Below are 20,409 nucleotides of genomic sequence, written 5' to 3' on the forward strand. Positions count from 1 at the left end.
ACTGGCCCTGGCTGTTGCTCTGTGCTGCAGCCTGCTCTCTTCCTCTGGTGTCCTTGCACCGTAGGCCTTGAGCAATGAAGCAGCAGAGAGAGAGGCTGCTGCAGTGAGCAGCCCTGCGGGTAGCACAACGGCCTCTGGATCCGGTGCATGCTGCCCTGGCATCTGTTGAAGCAGGTTCCTGCGCCCTGAGTGCTTGTAGAAGTCTCGTATTCCAAATGCTTGGGAATGAATGTTCGTAGTGAGATCGCCGTGTGCTCGTTGCCCAGGCTGGTGAATAGGTGTTTGTAGCATACTTGAATGGGGTGCATTTGGGATCCATCCCATACACATGGTCGGTGTGAGGGCAAGAACCAAGTGGAGTTGTAGTGGGTTTGTGCTGCAGACAGCAGGTGAGAGGAGGAGAGACTCTGAGAAGAAAGGAGCAGAAAGAAGTTGCTCTCAGCTGATTTTCCCAGTTGTGAGAGAGTAAGCCATGTTTTTGCCTCTTACTTTGGTCATTCTTAAAGCCCTCCTTTCTCTGCCCCAGGACTGCTTCTTGCCCTTTTCCTACAGTGCTTGCGTGTGTCTGGCAAAGCTGAGCAGGTTTCATTCGTCACCTGTAACGCAGTCATGCCTCACCTCTCACCGCTCTTGCTGGGAGAGCAGTAGGCAAAACAGCTGCGATGAATACACTAGGCCTTGGCCCTAGTTAGGCTGAGGTCAGGTTATACAGTCTTGGGAGATTTTATTTAAAAAAATGCATTCAGTTTTACCCTCTGTTATGCAGTTAGAGTGGCCCTGGTAAATGGGAATAAGGCCTCTTGAACTAAGGAGGTGAGAATGACAGATAATTCATTTCATCAACCTGCTCTTCTTTTCTTTCCAAGAAGAAAACATGAAGTTGCTATACAAAAAGATCTGTGCCTTTTTTGAGTTTTGTATTTTGGTGTGGGTTTTGTTTTTTTTTTTTTTTTACCCCCCCTTTTGTTTTTCTGGACAGGTTTTACGTGACAGTGGAGTGTTTGAGTACACGTGGAAGGAACTTTCAATTTGGCTGGAACACTTGGATAATACAAAAGAAGACAAAAAGGAAGCAGTGATTCAATTTTTGGAAAGGGTAACAACTGTTCAAATTAGCTGGATAAACAATGCCAAGAATAGCATTAATGGAAACTAATTATTTTGTTGCTATTGTTGAGAAGCCTGTCAAAGATCAGTGAATGAATTCTGAGAAAAGCAGTGTTTGTAGTTCTTTATACAGAGGTGACATCTTTCTTGTCTTGGGTGGGAGGACAGTGAAATGATTTGGAGGCAAATTAAATCCAGAAAGATAAGTTGTTATTACAGCATTGTTGATATAAGAGTAGAGTGTTGTGTGTGGGGGTAGCTCTTATCTCCTCTTTTCTTTATGTGGCAATACCTGCCAAAATTATCAGACCTGAGTAAATTGTAGTCTTTGACAAGAAAAGCTGACATTTCCTGTTTAGTTTTCAGGATGTTAAATGCCCAGTGCTTCCTTTTCATTGCAGTTTCCCCAGGGGCTCAGTCTGTGGTAGCACTTTAAGTGCAAAATTGCAGTGGATGTTTCTTTTTCCATCAGACCCGGTGTCCCATGTACAGCAGTAACCATAGGCAGACTCCTGCAGAATTATATGGAAGCTGTCCTCCTAAAACTTTTCCAGCTTCCAACCACTTTTAGAACATGGTCTTTCTTAACAAGATGTGGTTCCTGTAGACTTAATAGCTATTTCTCTCTCAACCTTTGTTAACAGATCCTGTTGAAACTGGTGACAAACCCCTATCCATATACAGATAAAGCAGCAGACCTTGTTCAGGAAGCCAGTATGCTCCAAGTTACCATGTTTAAACAAGACACTGATAACATCAGCATCCCTGTCTCTCACATTGACGGTATGTGGTGATTCCCTCAACAACAGAGAATTCCAAGACTTTGTGCTAAATTTTCTAGCCCTAATCTGCAAACTGATGACTGATAACTATAGAAATCCTGGTTAAGGACCTACAGATTCAGTTCTCCAGTTGTGTTTAGTATCAGAAGAAGAAGTCTGAATTGCAAAGTCAGCACTTTACTCCCAAAAGTGATTTCTGATGCAGTTATGTCATTTTAACAGTATTTTAAATCTCTCTTCAGGCTCCTGCAGCAGCATTTTCTAAATAAAATGAAAACTATTACAATTGCTCTCCTTGGGGCTGCTCATATCCGTTCATCCAGGAGGAAAGGGCTAGGGTGCCCAGGGAACTTTTTTACTCCCAGGCACACGGCTGGAATTTTGCTGCTCCTGCTTTCTGGGACCAATCACAACGCTGCTGCAGACAAAGTAAAAATTCTGCAGATGTGGACACTTGGACAACTTACCATGTGCTAGCTGTTCTGCTATAACAGTCTACATGTAGGATTTCGGAGCACATAAATGTAGGATAATTGAGGTAGTTTACACTCAGTACCAGATGGATCAGTTGCCTTGAGTTGACTGTATTAGAGAGATGTAATGCCAGTCATGGAATACATGGTATCTTCTTCGTATGTTAAAGCTGTCTTTGGCTCTTTCATGACCAAGATTTGGTTCTCTGGCCATACAGAGCTGAGCTCCTCTTCAAAGACTGCTCAGGATGTTCTTTTAATGGGGAAATAGCTGCTTCCTTCGTACTTTCCCATACACATTTCCTGCCACTGTTACGCTCTGATAGTCCTTACCTAATGGCATCATGATAGCAGTAGGTGATGCGTCTCTTCCCTTCCCCTACTTCTGTCAGCTGGACAGCAGTGTTGAAAGGCAGAAAATAGTGTGAAGCACACAGTAAGAGACAGCGATTTTTACAGTTGCATTCGCCACTGCATTACTAGGCAAATGTGTCTTTCATCCTTTTTTCTGCTTTGGGAATTCAGAAGCTGCCTTGTATTCCTGGAGTGTTGGATTCTGCCTCTGTTGTTTTCTAGTTAGTCTGAATCCTCTGCTTATATTTTTTTCTTCACTTAACAGATGTCCTGGATATGGTGGATGTCCTAATGGAGGGCAGTGATGGCTTAGATGAAGAAATTGGGTTCACTTTAAATGAAGACATGATTACCCAAACATTTCCATTCAGTGCTGTTGTCCCTGCTGCATTAGAAGCCAGGAATATACTGTTGCTTCAGACTGAAAATGGAACAGGTACAGACTTTTTTGTTTCTGTTTATCGTCTATGCTAGTGGAGTGGAAGTGGGATCATTCTTACTCAGTGAGCTCCTCAAGACATTTTATTATTTTCGTTGCAAGCAGAAGGAGGTGCAGATCCGTGGCGTTCCCTGCTCGAGAGAGGCATTAAAGCTTATGAGGTGCTTCTGTCCTTTTTTCCTGACCCTAAAGAAGCTCACTTTTGGTTTCTGGAGTAGGGAAAATAGATGGAAATGCAGACATTCTACAAACTGCCATTTGACTCTAGGGAGGTCCTACTGTGGGAAAACAAACTTGCCCAGGTTAGACAAAGGGAGCCCACCTTTTCCCTATGAGATGCAGGGAAGTGGAGGAGGAGAATGACCCCAGGCTCTGAGCACAGTATAGAGGGGACTGAGGAGCAGTGCAGAGACACTGTCCCTGCATGGACAGCCTTGGCCTGGAAGCAGTTGTGCTTCAATAACGGAGTGTTTTAAGCACAGAGTATGCAGATCATGAGAGGACGGTGGTTTCAGTGGCTGTAGGCAGCTCTTCCACTGCCAGTAAGGGAGAGAGGACTGGACTGTTGAATAGAAAATGGATGTGTTTTCCAAAGAAAACTTCTTCAGAGATGAAGCTCCAGGGGTGAATGTTGCAAAATTCTACCACCTCCTTGAGGAAAGGATTTGGTGGAGTGAGGAGTCACAGGGGCAGCAGTTGGCCTCAGAGCAGGATTTGCCAACCCCGCAGTACCTCACTAAGTCCTACATATGTCTGGCTGTTGAGTAGCACCTGGAGTGGGACTGATAGTCCCAGTTGTGAAAGAAAATCCTCCATATTTAACCAGTGCGTGTTAACCTGGGTGTGTTTCCCCCCGTACAAATCAGTTCTCCTCTTAGGTGGTGCTTGGCTGGGGTCCTTATCCATCAAAATACAGACAAGTTTAGCACAACACAGTAAAGGCAGAGTTAGTTTTATGCTTGTCTGGAAGGAAACAGGCCAACCTGAGCATGTATCTTAAAGTGGGGTGATTATTTACTTCAACAATGGCTACTGTTTGGAGGATTTTTCTGGATACCTCAGTGGGTCAGGAACACTTGTCTAGCTTATCACAAACACCTTTTAATCCTATTCAGTTCTTCTCTAAATGATGCTATGTGGCCTGTTGCCCAGGCCTTAAGGAAAGAGAGTTGCCCTAATGTCTGTGCTCATGCACATTACTTCTGTCAACAGAAGTTTCATTTTTTATTTTGCTTTTCTAGGAGCACACATCGTAGAGTATCTTGTTGCTGTTTTCACTGACCTCCTGCACTCTCAGAGAGAACCCCTCGCCCTCTGCTTGATGTTCCAGCTCTATGATAAAGATCTGCAGTCGCTGAAAGTTTCTAAGTATCCTCAGCTCTACCAATTTAACCAGTACTATAAACTCTGGATACCGCAGCAATCTCAGGAACCCGTGGTATGGAATACCTGAAGTCACTTGAATGCTTGAGCCAATATTACTGTAAAACCTCACAGTGTATAAAGGTTACATTTCCATCAGAAAGTGCATTTACATTAAGATAATTCTGTATTGCTTCTTGATCACATTGGGACACAAATTTACTCAAGGGCTTTTGTCTAATGACACAAAAAGTCTGTGCTGTGGTTGGGAAGTGAAGCAAGGGCTCAACAGTTGTACGCAATCAGCCAGACTACAGCTCCTCATCGGGCACAGTGTAGCATAATGTGTGATGTGGCTTGAGGAGCCAGTTTACAGTGTTTGGAGTTCACCCAGGTATGGGTTGGAAATGCATAGACCAGCTGTACTAGGGGTTGCTGTACACATATGCTCCTGGGGCTTCAGTCCTGCTCTTAGAACAGAACTCATTTCAAAACAGAGGTAGCTAAAGAAGCTTTTGATTCATACTCATCTTCATGTTTTTTACCTTTTTTTTCATTTTAAACAGTTTAAAAAACAAAAAGAGGTATGCAAAGAACCTGCTGTGGCCCTGGATTCTGTGTTTACCATTTTGTTAAAGAAAGCCTATGAGAGAGGAAGCAATACCTTACTGGAAGATGATATCCAGACAAAACTAAGAGACTTGGCTTCCCAGCTCCCGCCTGAACAGCTGTTGTTAGGAGTAAAGCATGTGTTGCTATACCTGAAATCCACAGTGGAGAACTTTGGCAGTGTAAGAGCAATATTGTGATGATATTGTGGGTTTGTTTTATTTTAATGCAGCAAGTACAAATGACTTGGCTGTTAAAACTGAAGGATCCAGTTCTGCTGCTTTTTCACGTTCTCAGCTCTCACTGAGGCTATAGAGCACCAGACAAACCTGCACCTAATTTGTAAACAAATGTCTGTCCTTCTAATTGTTGAGGAGTCTTGGATTTACTTTGCATGTGTTACCTTACTGATCTGTGCTTAGTGCAAATAAACTCCAGATTTTAATCCAGCTCCTGGGCCTCCATAAGAAGCCTCTCCAGAGAGTGAAATTCATTGGCCTGTGTTATACCAAAGGTCGCAGTATAGATGAAAATCTATAAATACTTATTTGGCACCCTGAGACTTTTCTTAGAATCACGTTTCTACAGCAGGGAGTGATTCCTTCCCCCAGAAAAGGTTGTAATCTAGGAAGTTATTAGTTAATTTCTGTTGCTGTTGGATAACTATCCTTCTGCTCCCATCCTTCTCTTTTCTCAACTTCCAAGGTGTCTGTATTTTCACAGCTTAGTAAAACTTCTGGTCCTCACCTTGTTGACCTCTATGTGGACCTGCTGAGCCGCTTGTTGTGCCGGGGAAATCAGATAGAGTTGGATAATCAGCAGAAACGAGAAGAGCATCAGACTGAATCAGACCTCTTTGTGGATGAGGAATCTCTGATTACAGAGGAGTCTTCAAATGACAAGGTACCAAATCCCTTGATACGCAGGCCAGAAGCTCACCTGTTAGTAAATCTTGATTTGATTTATTCTCTAGGGAAATAGTCATAAGTTTTGCTGATCCATTAATTAAAGCAAATGATCTTAAACATGAACAATTTTTGAGCACACATTATGTTGATATTTTTTCACCGATCACCAAAACATGGAACTGGCTAAATGTGACAGAGAGCAGGGGATTTAGCAGGGATCAGGCTTTGCGAGTGCTGTGACTTGATAATAGTCATGAGGATTTCTGGGATTTCAATTAGGATTAAAGCGTGTCTGTCATACGCTCGTTGTATAAGGGCTTGAATAGGGTTTTACTGCTTTGTAGAAGCATTACTATAGCTTTTGCCAGGTCCTCAGAAGGGCAGGGAGTGAACAGGATATCATACACTGTGTATTTCACAGAGTTGTATTGAATGGAAACAGGTTGATGCAGAGAGATGCTCTTAATGTCTAGGAGGAGGACTTAGGAACTTTGAGCACGTGGTCCAGCAGTTACGAAACTACTGTCTGGAGATTTGACCAAGCTGCATCATCCGCAGTCTCGCCCCTGGGCTGGAATATGGTCAGGAGAGGTCCTGACAGAGATCACTCACCTTTGCAAAAGAAACTCTATTCCCTAACCTTTGTGTAAAGCCTCGTTATGAAAATTATGTACTTGGAGGAGTGACTTTTTGCCCCCCTTTTCATCTGTTCTGTGGATTGGTGGTGATTAGAATGGAATTGTATTGACAAACCCCACAATATACAGTTTTCCTGTGGAAACGTGCTTAGACACGTGGACAATGTTGAGTGAAGGCATGCTTCCCACATCATAAATGTGAGAAGAATGGTATTTATGTGCTTGTAATTTGTTTATTTTTTTTATCCTCTGACCAGTTAATAGACAGTTTCATGTTCAGTAATTGTAATAAACATGCTCTGGAAAACAGGCAGATGAATGATTTCCCCCCCCCCCCCCCCCCCCCAAAAATATCCATTCAGTGATATTGTTACAACCATTTGTTACAGACACTGGAAGATACACTCATGTTGATTTTCAGACATCCTACGCTGGAGAGTTGGTTCCTGGCTTTAGAACAACGTTCTCTTCCTCAGCACAGTTTAAACCCTGTCACTGTGAAGCTCCTGTCGGCTCATCTCAATTCTGGTGTGCTCCAGCTGTTGAAAACGGGTGCCCCGATGTTGCAGAGCATGGATCACAAACATGTGTTATCGAAGTATTTTGAAGCTATCACAAAAAGTGTCTTGAAAGAGCTACAGGCTGCGGGGAAAGACAGAAGCCAGGTCTCTCCCAAGAAGTCTCACCAGCTGGAGGCTCTGGAGCAGTTGCACATATACATGGCTGCAGCTCAGCTGAAGGAGATCACTTTAACCATGCTGCGACTTCCTGAGATGAGCTTGACTACTCAGAAATCTGAAAAATCCCTGAAAAAAGGAAAACAATTAAGCTTCTATGGACAGATTTTGGTGCAGCTCCTCACAGAAAGCTACCAAAGGCAGCCCCAACGAGAAGAACTACTGCTGTCCAGAGAGCACATTGAAGCTTTGGGGATATTGATGTCAGCATCAGCCAGCAAAGATTTAGAGAAACTTTTCCTTCAGGCTCTCCAAAGTGAGCCTGTCCTTGCACACGCAGTCAGTGTAGAGGTGCATGTTCACTGCCTTAACCAGAGGTCAGAAACTTCCCTTGCCATTGTGGGCATGCTGATGAAACACTGTAGGACTCACCTGCTGCAGTTTGAGCTGTGGTGTCTGAGCAGTGCCACTGGAAAGTACCTCAGGAAAAACATGGAGAGCTTTCTTCCACTCATTAACGTGTATTTGCAGTGCAGGGACCAGTATGATTTCACCCGGCCTTCCGCAGGTAAAGCCACAACTGATCCCTATGCGTGATTTGGGAGGCCAGATTCTCAGTATAGGCTCTGCTGGCCTTAAAATCATGGATCCTCTGCACAATAAGTAGAGGTGATAAAAGTTATGTGTCTAATTTCTAATGATTCTGATAAACACCTCTGCAGCATAAAAGGTAAAGGACTGCAATGAAGCTTGGCTGTTAGACTGAAGCAAAGTACTCTTATAGTTGCTGTTGCCCAGTTTTCTCTTTTGAAGTCCTTATTTAATACTTAGTGCATGTGAAAATTTGTCTTCGTGCTTATCTTGGCTTAGTATAGGAGGTAAAAACTTTTTCTTGGGCATAGATAGAACACTGTCTGGTGAGTGGAATGCCATGGCCATATGGTTTTGCAGAATGTAAGCTTTCACTTTTACAAGTGCAACAGTCCAAAACTTTCTTCTAAAATAAATCTCCAAATATAGCTTCCTACAGTAATGCCTTCCTAAGCTGGCAGTCCAAAACTTTCCAAACCAACAGCAGCATTAAATTGACAAGACTGTTAAATTTTCTGCCAGCAAAACTACAAGTTAGGATTCAACTCGACAGAACAGGATCACTTTGATTTCGTTTCTCTTATTGCATAGAAATGTGAATAGCGACAGAAACAGTTTTGACTGTAGCGGTTGGTAGAGAAGGCGAGCTCTATCTAGGAGAAGTTCAAGTAGTGAAAAGATCTCGTCAGCAGACAGGAAGGTAGAGGATGGGAAGAAAAGGGAAAACTGCTATCCGACTGACTTGATTTATAAGGTGCCTGTTAGCTGTCTGTTGATGTGAGAGAAAATTTCCTTTGAGTCCAGAGTCAGAGAAGTGGTAAGGTTTCATCCTTCCTGAGATGCAAGGACAAGGCTTCTTATCAGAAAGTTGTCCCTCTTTTGAAGGTCTGCATTGTTTGCCCATGACTAATCATTTCAGCTGTGTAGCAAGTGGTTGTCTGGTACATATGCTAAATACTTCCTAATGGTGCTATGGAGCAATACAGAGTGCACTTCTCTGTAGCAGATTAGCAGCTACTGTAGTATAATTTCCTAGAAACTAAGCAATCTGGACCTTGATTAGAAAAGCGATTTGGGATTTTTGTAATTATAAGGGTATTGTTGCTTAACACACTTAGATGGTGAAACCTGTGTCCCTTGCTCTCTCCCAACAGTTAGCTCAGCTGTTATACCTGTCTTGAGGAAAGCTCTGTGGAAGGAGCTCTGTAGTGTATTTCAAGACACAGAAGCATCTCATGAGACCACTGTGAAACTGCAAGTTCTTTCAAAGTTGTTGCCATCTTCAGAAAGCAAAGGGCTGCGAAACCTTATTGACCAGCTTCCTGCTGCTCTTGAGAAAGCAGAAAATAATGAGAGGTAGGCAAATCCAGTTGCCCTGTTTCAGACTAGGTTTGTCCCATAAAGCATTGTGATAGATATGCATGAATGCAAATATTGTGAACAATAATAGCATCTTCTCCTCAGAGAATCTGTCACTTTAACCTTTGGCTACAAGACCTACTTGGCATATACAAAAAGCATGTTATAACATTAAAAAAATAAATGAATATCTTTCTGCAGTTGGACAGTGGCAGATGCCATATCTAGAGTGCTTGAAAACTCTGAAGAGCTTCATTCCTGGAAGAGACGCCTGTTATCAGCCTGCATGAAGGGGTTAATTGTCATGTACAACAGCAGTAAAGATGAAAGTAAGCAAGAAGCGGAGAGGTCCATGCTGCATAGGCTAGAAGAATTATTGGTAAGACTTCTTTTTATCGGCATTGCCAGAATGTGACTGGGTACATATGTGTTATTGTGCTCTTGTATCTTGGGTAAATATAGATTGGATTTCATTTTCTGTTTTATAGATTGTGACTTCTGTGGGCTTTTAATAGCTTTTACAGGGTAAACTTAGCCCTGTTCATCCTTTATAAGAAGCAGTTTTGAGTTGTTCTTGATGATGGCTTTCTGCTAACAGTCACCTTTGAAAATCGGAGTTTGAGGTGTTCAGGAGTTAAAAATCACAGGTTGTCAGTGGATGTTTTTATCTAAATAAAAAAAAGTGATAGAGTGATAGAGACGCTTCCGACAAGACCCACCTGCCATGCCCTCTGAAGTCTGTGGCAGAAATCCGGTTGATCATAGATAGAAATCCAGACTTTGATCATGAAGAACGCTACTTGATCATTCCCTCTGTACTACTGTTTTTTTTCTAGTTCAGTAAGGTAGGCAGATCCATGTAAGACATACAAATGAAAGTCTCTGCAGGCAGCGAATACCTTTGACCTCTTTATGGCTTCTGGAGAGACTCCATTTTAGGACACGACTGACTGTGCAGGACAGGAGTCTTGCAGGACCTGAGGGGCCACCTCATAGTGTTCATCCTGATGGTGTTTGCAGGCTTGACGAGGTTAGCACCTACCATTACTGGGACTGCTGGCATGTGCAGCTGTCAGTCTTCTTAAAACTGATTGTTGTTTATTGTGGTTTATAGCATTTCAGGGAACGTCAATTTTTGTAAAGAACATGTACACTCAGCTCACCCAGGTATCATATCTGTTGGCCACATGCAGAGGTTGGTTAGATTAAGCACATTGTAGGTACACAAAAACCTAGTACCTGAGTAGCAGTCTCTTGCTTTGACTTGCTGGCTTTTTATTCCTTTCACGCTTGGGGAGTGTGAAGAGTTTCAAGGCTCTGGGTTTTTTGGTACCTACAGACCAGCTTGCTTTTTGATTGCATACAGCCCACATGCTCCCTTGCTCCCAGGACCAACAAAACAAGACTTGCAGTTTCATTTGAATCAGGAGGTAGGATTGTTGTATCTAAGAGTTTTCTTCCCTGTTGTCCTTTGATTGTCCCACCTGAGTGTTGGGCTTGCATGTTGTTAGTGTGTCTGTTGAACAAAAATTGCTGGTCTTGATGAAGCTCTATGCGCTAAATGTAAACATCTGTTTTTATTTACTGCATGCACAGCGCTTTGTTGAAGAAGTGGACCCAGATGACTGGTACAGCCTTGCAAAGACGGGACTCAAGTAAGTAATTCTGAGGTGCATCAAAGGTGCTGTAGGAGGTACACTTCTGTTCACTTGGCCTTGTCCTGCATTATACTGCAAACACCCTGTCTCCCCTGAATTCAGTCAGATTTGACAATGCTCCTTGTTTCTCAGGATGCGCTTTATGTCACATCCACTGGCTTCATTGGAGCCTGAACCTGCACAATTGCAGGCAGATTTGGATTTTGTGCTCCAGTTAGCATAACTAACATAGCTAACTAGATAGCTGGACTAGCTTCTTTTCGACCAGCATAAAGCAGCTTTATGCTCATATGATTTACTTTCTTTTTATTTAAGGTATTTCTGAAATACAATTCTTATGAAAACAGAATCAGATCTTTCAACTTTAAATGTAAACCATTTAAATAAAAGAAATAAAAAATAGTTTAGGATGATCTTGGTTTCTGTGGAGGTAGAAGTGTTAATCTGAAGGGTTGCTGTCTGAAGGTTAGTAGGCAAAATCCCAATCCTTTATTAAGATCAGTGCAGCTACGAGTGTGACTGTGTGTTGACTCTCTTTTCTCTTTTATAATTCAGTTGCCAGTATAGCTTAAAAAAAAAGCTCAGGGAAAGAGGTGCATGTGCTTTCATTTTTTTTTAATTTGCTTTGTTTTTACTAACTTTGCTTTCTTTGCAAAGTTCTTACGTCTTAAATGGATTTTTTTTTTTCAAGCAGCTTTCCTTTTGGTTGGGGTCTGACTTTTCTGTGATCCTTGCTTCTAAAGGTACCGCTACAGAGATGAAGCATTTTTGAAAGTCCTGAACATTGCTATTCAGCTATTATACAAGAAAGAATCCTCACTTAGTCAGAGATTAGTCAAGCTCTCCAAACTCCACATGATGGTCACGCAGCACTCTCTATTTTTGTCAGCCATACTGAGGTCAAGAGAAGAAGATGGCACGAACATCCAGACAAGAGGTATTTTTTTATCATCTTCTTCCCTTTAACTATATTTAGTAATCTTGTCTTTCTTGCATTATATTCTATCTATCCAGTAACCTATCCACCTACATATACTTGCAGAGCTATTAAACAATTCCAGAATATTAGCATTTAGTTTTAAATTCTACCTCTACATGGATCCAAATGTTGCATTCATTTTATGGCTGCCAGTTCTATACACTTACGTTTTCTAGAACTACTGGTTGTTTTTTAACCCTGTTGAAATCTTGTATTAATTCTTTAGGTTTCTGTGAGGCTGTTCATGTAAGATCACTGAAGCGCATATAGATTGTTAGAAACGTGTGTGATGTTTAAACCTATTTTAAAATAGGTTGATACAGAAGATTTTAAGTTGATTTTGCAAGTTGTATCAAAAATGTTAATTGAATCGATGTGTATTTGATATTGCAACCTTTCACGAGGAATATCCTTCCATGAGTAATATAAATTGGGTGCTAGTTCATGTGTAGGATTGGCTTTATTTCTTCATCTCTGCCAAATGAAATACTGCCTGACCTTGAACCAGTCATTTAATCTACATACACCTCAGCTTTTTCCCCACTGTACAGGGCTTTGAGATTCAGTGATTAAAGGAGCCATATAAGAAAAGGGGAGGAAATTCTCAGGGCAGCATGTTGATAACAAATTTTGTGTACATCAGTGAGCAACATGTAAACAAACTTTAAAGTTTTAAATCACCTGAAAAGAGCAAAAAGCTCTTGTGAAGTCACAAATGTAATGAAATTCAAAATAAGTAATAGCTTTTGCTGCATACTGTATGTGTTTTACCTTTTGAAGGTATTTCTGTAGAGCAGCAAGATGGATTCTTTAAGGCTAACTTCACTAATTCAGAAACTTGGTGTCAAGAGTGCATTTATTCAGGCTGTTGTCTTTATGATCTGTTTTGTTTTGACGTACGTTTTATATTCCTATAGATACTAGGGGAAAAAGCCTGTGCCTTTTCAAATACTGGGAGTAAAGAAATCTGGATTCAGGTCTTGAATCTGCCACAGATACCCTATTTGCCTTTGAGTAATCTGATCACTTATTTGATCTGTTTCTCAACTAGTTATAAAATAAAGGTGGATAATTTTTGTACGCCCCAGGACAGAGTTCCTGTAGCTTGCTAACTAATTGGATTCTGCAGTGATGACCCCTGTTGAAATGCACAGCGTAAAAGCATTTTGATAAGTTACTGCAGCTGAGGTGTGAACTTACAAGTTCTTGCTGTAACTTCTTGAGTAGCTTGAGGAGGTTGCTGGGATGTCTGCCTTTACTCTGTGCAACTCCTGAGCTAATTTAAGATGCCTTCCTGGGAGAGGAGGGAGCTGCAGTATGGTAGGATGGGGTATAGCGCTTCTTTTTAAGGTCAGAGCAAATGTGTACACGTGGAAAGTTTCTGCAGGGTCGTATGCCACATTGTGGACCTCACCTCACAATAACATTTGTGTGTCCAGCTTGGAAATACTGTTTTAACTTCTTAAAAACAGTTGTTCCACTTGAATTAAATGCATCATAATCATCCTTTAGTGTAGTCAGGGAAATGGTTTTTGGTATTTATAGAGGTAGATCTCGATCTAAAACGTACAGTACTGTGTGGGCATCTATTTAGAGAGGGTATATGTGTGGGAGGGTATTTATATATGCACTATCTAACTGAGAGAGAAACAAAGCTAAAGCTGTGGGTTTATTTCAGAGGCCTTGGTGGATATACTGCTGACAGTTGTGAAACTCAGCCCTTCTCTCTGTGAGAGCAGTCACCTTGCTGTGTTACTGGGTGCCTACGGGGCTACACTGAGTGCTGTAGGTAAGTGTGTGAGCCTGGGAAAGGTACTTCCTACTAGGTCTGGTTTTCATCTTCATATGTGACTGACTTTGGGTTTCGTCTTGTTTTTTAGATCAGAAGATACTGCTACTGCTTCAGTTATATGAGAAGAATAATCAAAGTCTTATAAATTCCAGGTGAGCTGACCACCTTCCTTTGCTCGACTAACTACACGCAAATAAGCAGTCTCACAATTGGCTTTTTTCCAGGGTTTTATTTTTAACTGAGATAAACAGTGAGCAAGGTCAAACCTAGAGGTGAATGTTGCCTTTGGAAACATTTTTCCTATGTATTTCCTATTCTTAATGTAATTCTTGTGTTTTGCCCAAACTTTTGGGTGTCTGTGGGTTGGGTGAGGGATTCTCTCATTTCAGTAGTCCCTTACTCTCCACAGTAAGAACCCACTATAGGGATTTCATCACAGATGAAGGCCACAGCACAAGTTGCTAGTGTAGGACTCCTTCCGGTTCCCTGTTCCCTTGGGATACAGGATTCGCCACTCAACGCAGCCCTTGCCCTTTTCAGTGATCTTGCCCCTGTATGCGTGATATTCGGCTCCAGTGCTTTGCTTGAGAGGAGAGGAACATGCCAGTGGAGGAGTGATGTATAACCTCTTGCATTAACACATGTATCGTTAGTTTTGGGGTACTAACATGGTATCAATGCCTTCCTTGTCTTTCACCAGTCTGGACTGTAGCTCTCCTTATAGCGCAACCTTGCAATACATCTATATGCTTCATAAGACAGTGCCACGTATTGTATAAAATAATCAGTTTCTTTTCAGGCCCTTTGCCCAAGCAGTCCACAGGGAAGTCTGCTGCTAACAGTTAGTTCTTCCATACACTGATGGTTTTGGTCTGCCTTGCTTAAATGTACTTTTCTGTCTTTGAGGTATGGGCATAAATATTAACAGCAGTGCAAGAGTACTGGCTCAGGCAGTTGGAGCAGGACTGGACTCTGAATTAAGAACCTCCCTTAGTTTTGTCTGAGAATATAGATAATACTTGCAGCTTGTGAAGGGGGACAGGAAATAAAGGTTCTTGTTAGCAGGGAATTGAAGTGGCTTCCAGAAGACAGGGCTCTGGCACTAGCTGCATCCTGCATAAATCTTTCCTGAAAGTGTTTGCAAATGGGCGGGTGTTCTGTGAGGAGGAGACTGATTTCAGAGGCAGTTAGGTCCTAAAACTTTTGTAACCTTTTAAAAGGAGAAAGAATTTCATACTGTACCCTGAAGTGAATCGGTAGCCAGACGCTTGGTTAGACTTGATCCCAGCGCTGAACAGTTTGAGCGAATATAGAGAATATTCAGAAAAAGTGCTGTGCATGCAACCCAGCAGAGCCCAACTCGTGTTGCAAATGGGAGCCTTCAGGTTCTGGGTGATAAGAAGCCTAACACCATTCCTCCAGCTGCTTCACTGACAGCGAGGCATGCTGCTGGCAGTACCCACGTAATAAATGACAATATCAATACCACTTTAAGCACAATAGCAAAGTGGGGGTCTAAGGAGCAACTCGGAGGAGGAGAGTTTATGTTTTACTGAACCACTGTGATACTGGTTTGAAATACCAATTGCATTTGAGACAACCTTGTCTGACCAGGTCGTGATCACTGTCTCTTCCTGCAGCTGCTATCATACTTACCTGCCTTTATAGCTTAAATAAAAAAGCGTTTTTTCTGAGAAGGTAAGTTCTGACTTGGATTAACAGGGTAGGAAATAGTTAATGAGACACCCTCAGACTGAATTTGAAAAGCTTTTGGATGGATGAAAAAGGTGTTGCCAGGGAAACGAGTTCTAGTTTCAAGTTTCCACAGGATAATAAGTACAAGTGAAGGGAAAATTTAAATACTAATTTATATCCTCTGCAATTGCTTTTTGCTCAGTGCTAGCAGTCTGTTGATTAATGCCTTTACTTTTACCAATGTTTAAGAATCCTGCTATGGGGTCCAGCTGCTGTGGAGCATCACAAGACTTGCAAGAGTCTAGGGAAGTCACTATGGCAGCAGCCAAGCATGGAGGAGATTCTATGTCTGCTAGATCGAGAAAAGATGATGAAGACAATTCTGTCTTTTCCTCAGCATCGCCGTCTTCTGTCATCACAGGTGCTTTGGTTCAGACTGCTGAATTATCCTTCTTTTGATGCAGAAAAAGAGCCTTTCACTTTAGTCATTTCTTTCTTGCATTCATGTAATGTATTGCAATTTGTTTACATCAAGAGAGTAATTTAAATTCGTAGGAGGAATTAATTATTTAGGAGCACTTTTCAAATGAATTGCAATATACGACCACATCTTGTTGGCAGGTGTGATTGTGCAGCATTGTGAAGATTGTCACGTATAAGTGAGACCAGAATTTGACTTTTAAACAGTTGTTTAATTTGACTGTCCAAGGATCCACCGATGGTGGGCTCTTCAGTCTTTCATAGTTTGCTAACAGGCTTCTATATTTGTTTGTGCTAGTCAGGGGAAATAGTTTTGGAACCGTGGTGGTGAAAGCCAGATTTAAACACAAGCATGTCTCACCCTGTGTTGCATTATATTTTGCAAGGTTTAATATCAGCTGCTTTATAATGGGATGAGGTGGTTGGGGAAGTTTGAAACCAAGCTGGAAATTGGTGTTGTTCCTTACAAATACTGGTTTGGATTTGGTTTCAGGAGGGACAAGAGTCACTATATAGAGATGAAAGTGTCAAGAGTCTTGATGACTTCTACGATCCTTGTTTTCTACTTCAGCTCTTCAGTGAACTGACCAGACCAGGTAAAGTGAATGTTTCTCTTCGATATTTAGTCTTATTTTACTCTGCTGTGGGAGCTGCATGGCTCCATCTGTAGCTCTGTTATTTGCAGTATAAGAGTTAATACTACAAAGAAATTTGTGCCTGGCTTTGGAGAGAAGAAACATACATCATTTAACCACCTACTGCATTGTATTGTAATTTTGAGAATGACTTAGAAATAACAAGGCATAATTGGCATTAAAGTTTGTTGGTTTTTTTTAAAGCACTTTTCCAAATACTGCAGTATATTTAGTGAGATTTGACTACTCAGAAATAGAGCAACGTAGCAGCAGACAGGCATTCCTGCCAAGCTGCTCTTGTCCAGACGACTAAGTGCTCCCTCATAGCTCTTTTAAATGTAGTGGGTTAACCCTACGTAGAGAGACTGATCTGCTTAAGGTGAGGAGAGGTTTTTAAACTGGAACGGGAAACGACAAAAAGTAGACCAAGATTTATGTTCTTTGATCTATCAGACAGCATTCTGTATATCACAAAAACCAGCACAATGTCATTATAAAATAGCGTAAGAGGGATCAGTAGAGAATATTCCCCACTGGAAAGTTGTGTTTTTTCTGGTGAATGTGTACAGCTGTATTCTGCATCAGCTATGGTGTCACAGCAACTCGATGAGCAAAACAGGCATGGGAGGGATGGTACCTTCTGCTGCTACACACAGTGTCCTACCTGCAGCTGACAGGACTGCTCTGATCTGGGGCTGCTTCGTGGCTGAGTTTTTGGGAGCAGTACTCGGCTCCTTTCAGCTATGCTCTCAGCAGGAGCCAGGCAGAGGTAGGGCAGGTTGGAAACCGTGCCCTGCAATGTTGGAGGAGTTCTCTGGGCATAAACCAGAAGCCACCATTGCTGGGGAAGGGTGAAGTTGTTTCCTGACCAGAGTGAATCTCTGCAGGGGTACTGGTTTCTGTGAGGGACACCGTGACTGAACTGACTGGAGATCTGGCCTGTTACAGGCTGTGGTTATAGTATAGGGAAACTTCAGCCAACTCATTTTCCATCAGACAGAGATGCACAGGGCCATTGTATGTCATGAATAGGCCTGTGCTCAGAATTGTTGGACAGTTTGATGAGATCTACATGGTGCTTGAAAACTAGTTGCTTAGCCTCGCTTTTCTTGTTTGACATGACCCTGCTTCGCATATGCATATCCCTGCTTCAGGCACTTCACAGGCACATCGACTATTCAGAGGGCCCTTAAAGATCAAAGTAAGACAAGTATCATAAGGAATTTCCTAACCAGCTCCCTCCCTATGTTGATTATGGTTAACCACTGTGTAGTTACAGCTGGATTTGGCTTTCCACAACAATAATATCAGAAGCAATTGGCAGGCTGATAACAGTCTTTCAGTGAAATCATACTTACAGTCCTTCTTTGTTCACCTATACCCTTATAGCACAGTACCTATTTTGTGTGTTCTTAGCCTATACTTAGCTATAGTTGTAAACCGCTCTGTACAATTTTGACAGCAGTAAGAAGAACTGTCTTTTAGTCTACCAAGGGGAAAAAAGGTACCAGAACTATTTGGTGTTTTGCAATAGGTGGGGCTTGGCTGATCCAGTTAATGCTGGGTCTTTGAGGTTGTTATTGATGAAGAGCATGAACAGCCAGTGTCTTGTGAACCTGGGCGTAACAGTTGGAAAAAGCACTGCTGTCATGCACCTGTCATCATCACCCACCACCTGGAGGCCACCACCTTAACTGGAAGGAGGGATTTGGTGGCTGTTGGTCAGCCTCAGGAGCGCTACAGTCGGCCAGCGAGGAGAACCACTTGTGTGGGAAGCAGTGGGGTTGCGGGAGCTCTTGTGCATCATGTTCTTGCGGAGCTGTGGAGGCAGTGGGTATCCTGACATAGGCTGACTCTAAAACTGGAGAGGGGAAAAATAGTTCTCTTCACTGCTCCGCACTGAGTGAGAGTCTGTGTCCTAAGAGAGGCACTTTTAAAGGGCCCAAGTGATTTATGAGTTCAAGTCCCATGGTGCTCGTAAACCATGTCAGCTGCTCTTGGAATTCCCAATTCCTCTTTATTTATTTGCTCTTTGTACTGGCTGCACAGTGCCCTGTGCACAGATGTTATGTAACTGCTGAATTTATAAACGTAGACTTATTGCACAGTGTTTAATGCTCACTGAGTAAAAGTAAGTCTGGAGTTGGGCAGATAGCAAGTTCTGTCTAACTTTAGCTCTGATAAGCATCTTGTGGAAAGCTTTTCCATCATGGTTCTCAAGGTACTTTAAACAAACTGTATGTCAGACATAGAATTGACTTTTTTTTTTTTTTAATAATAGCTTGTTATTTTATGTTAGTTGTTGAATGCATTCTCCAAGGTCAGCTGGATGGAAAATATTTCCACTGCATGTTTTCAGTGAAATAAAGTTTTCCAAATAAATCTTTCTGTGACCGGCATGAACTTCACTGCTGAAGTGAGGACCTTGGATTTCACTATGTGGTACCACCCTATAAAGCTACCCACTTTGTCTGTCTAGTTAGTGTACATTAGTAGTTCTCAAGAACTGCAGTCTGAAGGAGAGCCCTGTGGTGGCTTGCTGTGAAAGGGCATACAACACGTATTTGATCCTGTACAGAAGAGGGGTTCTTGTGTAGCCCAGGGCTATGTGTGAGGTGCCCATAAGTGAGGGAGAATCCTCTGCAGGCGGACGAGTTTTAGGTCATCTTTGCTTGTTCACTTGGGATTCAAGACAAAGCTTCCATTTCCCAGTGCTTACCTTGCACCCTTGCATCTTGCCTGAAGAGTGGGCAGTGCAGAGTTGCTTTGCCACAGGCAGAAGGTAGTAGAAGGCATGGATTAGGTGTCTCTCTGGGCTCTGTTTCTCTTTCTCCTGCCCTGTTGTTGCTATTCCTCTCACCATTTTTACTTTGGCAGTCAGGTGGTGGCCTTGCCCAGTGCCTGGAAGTAGAGTGGGGCAGAGCTGCATCTGTACGAGCTCTAGTGACGTGAGAGGTATCCCACAATAACAAACGAGGGATCTTTTCGCTCACAAGGAGAATGACTGAGGTGTTTTGCATTATGCCAGTTAATCTTGATGTGCTTTGGCGAGAAGTGGTGTAGGGGAAGTGTACAGTGATTGCTAGTATTGAAATAACTGGTAAAACCACTCCCTGAAAAGATGTGTTATTGCACTTCAGTGATGCCTTTGCATTGGTCACGTAGCAGTGGGCTGGTTGGGAGACAGTGCTGGGAGGTGGAGACCCTGCCGTTGCCTGGCCCATAACTAGCAGAGCTGGGTATGAAACTGCCAGGCACGAAATTGAAGTAGGAGTTCTGGCAGTTGAGGAAAAGATGAGAGAAACAGCCCAGCTGCTGGTGTGGGGACATAAATAATCTGTGATTTTTACATAAATATATATAAAATACGTATATATATATATTTTAGTTGTGTGTGGGTGGTGGTGGGGGAGGAAATCAGTGGACCAAATATAGGTACTTGTCAGTAAGACTACAGCCTCTTCTTAAATAGGAATATTTGTTTCTCAGAAACTTCCTCTTGACCTTCAGTATGAATTACAAGAAAATATGTGAATATTGTTGTTACACTCGGAACCGCAATACGTTTGCACTTTAGCTAGTAAAATACAACTGAGGTGCCATTGTATTCCATTACTGGTGAATGGAATAGAAATAGCACGGGAGATATTCTGGAGGTTTTACATCAAGTCATTTCTAGCCATTAGTGGGTAGAAAGGGCACAAGCTCTTCAAAACACACAGCCCTTAAATGAGAAACTCTAAATACTGATGGCAAAACACTATGGAAGATAAATGTGAGATTCAAGGGTGTGTTTTCTGTTTGGCTGGTTACCGTTAATTGCTGGATTTTGTTTGTCCCAGAAGGGCATAGGGGTACAGTTTAGTACTTT

General features: G+C 42.2%; 1 protein-coding gene across 2 annotated transcripts in view; it reads left to right on the top strand.

Moving 5' to 3' along the window:
- Window positions 1–20,409, top strand: part of URB1 (URB1 ribosome biogenesis homolog) — a gene marked incomplete at its 5' end in the record, with an annotated part of 56,301 nt that overhangs the window by 25,448 nt on the left and 10,444 nt on the right. Inside the window, 15 exons of one of the 2 annotated variants that reach the window (XM_082304068.1) lie at window positions 980–1,096; window positions 1,752–1,890; window positions 2,982–3,152; window positions 4,397–4,593; window positions 5,084–5,308; window positions 5,832–6,029; window positions 7,062–7,917; window positions 9,095–9,296; window positions 9,501–9,678; window positions 10,896–10,954; window positions 11,701–11,894; window positions 13,615–13,725; window positions 13,817–13,880; window positions 15,673–15,844; window positions 16,397–16,499. In XM_082304068.1, coding sequence (XP_082160194.1) covers window positions 980–1,096; window positions 1,752–1,890; window positions 2,982–3,152; window positions 4,397–4,593; window positions 5,084–5,308; window positions 5,832–6,029; window positions 7,062–7,917; window positions 9,095–9,296; window positions 9,501–9,678; window positions 10,896–10,954; window positions 11,701–11,894; window positions 13,615–13,725; window positions 13,817–13,880; window positions 15,673–15,844; window positions 16,397–16,499 — 2,986 coding nt within the window. The remainder of the gene's footprint in view (window positions 1–979; window positions 1,097–1,751; window positions 1,891–2,981; window positions 3,153–4,396; window positions 4,594–5,083; window positions 5,309–5,831; window positions 6,030–7,061; window positions 7,918–9,094; window positions 9,297–9,500; window positions 9,679–10,895; window positions 10,955–11,700; window positions 11,895–13,614; window positions 13,726–13,816; window positions 13,881–15,672; window positions 15,845–16,396; window positions 16,500–20,409) is intronic. The other variant, XM_082304069.1, reaches the window with a different exon arrangement.

This window comes from Platalea leucorodia (genome assembly GCF_965183815.1).
Source record: "Platalea leucorodia genome assembly, chromosome: 2".
Classification (NCBI taxonomy): domain Eukaryota; kingdom Metazoa; phylum Chordata; class Aves; order Pelecaniformes; family Threskiornithidae; genus Platalea; species Platalea leucorodia.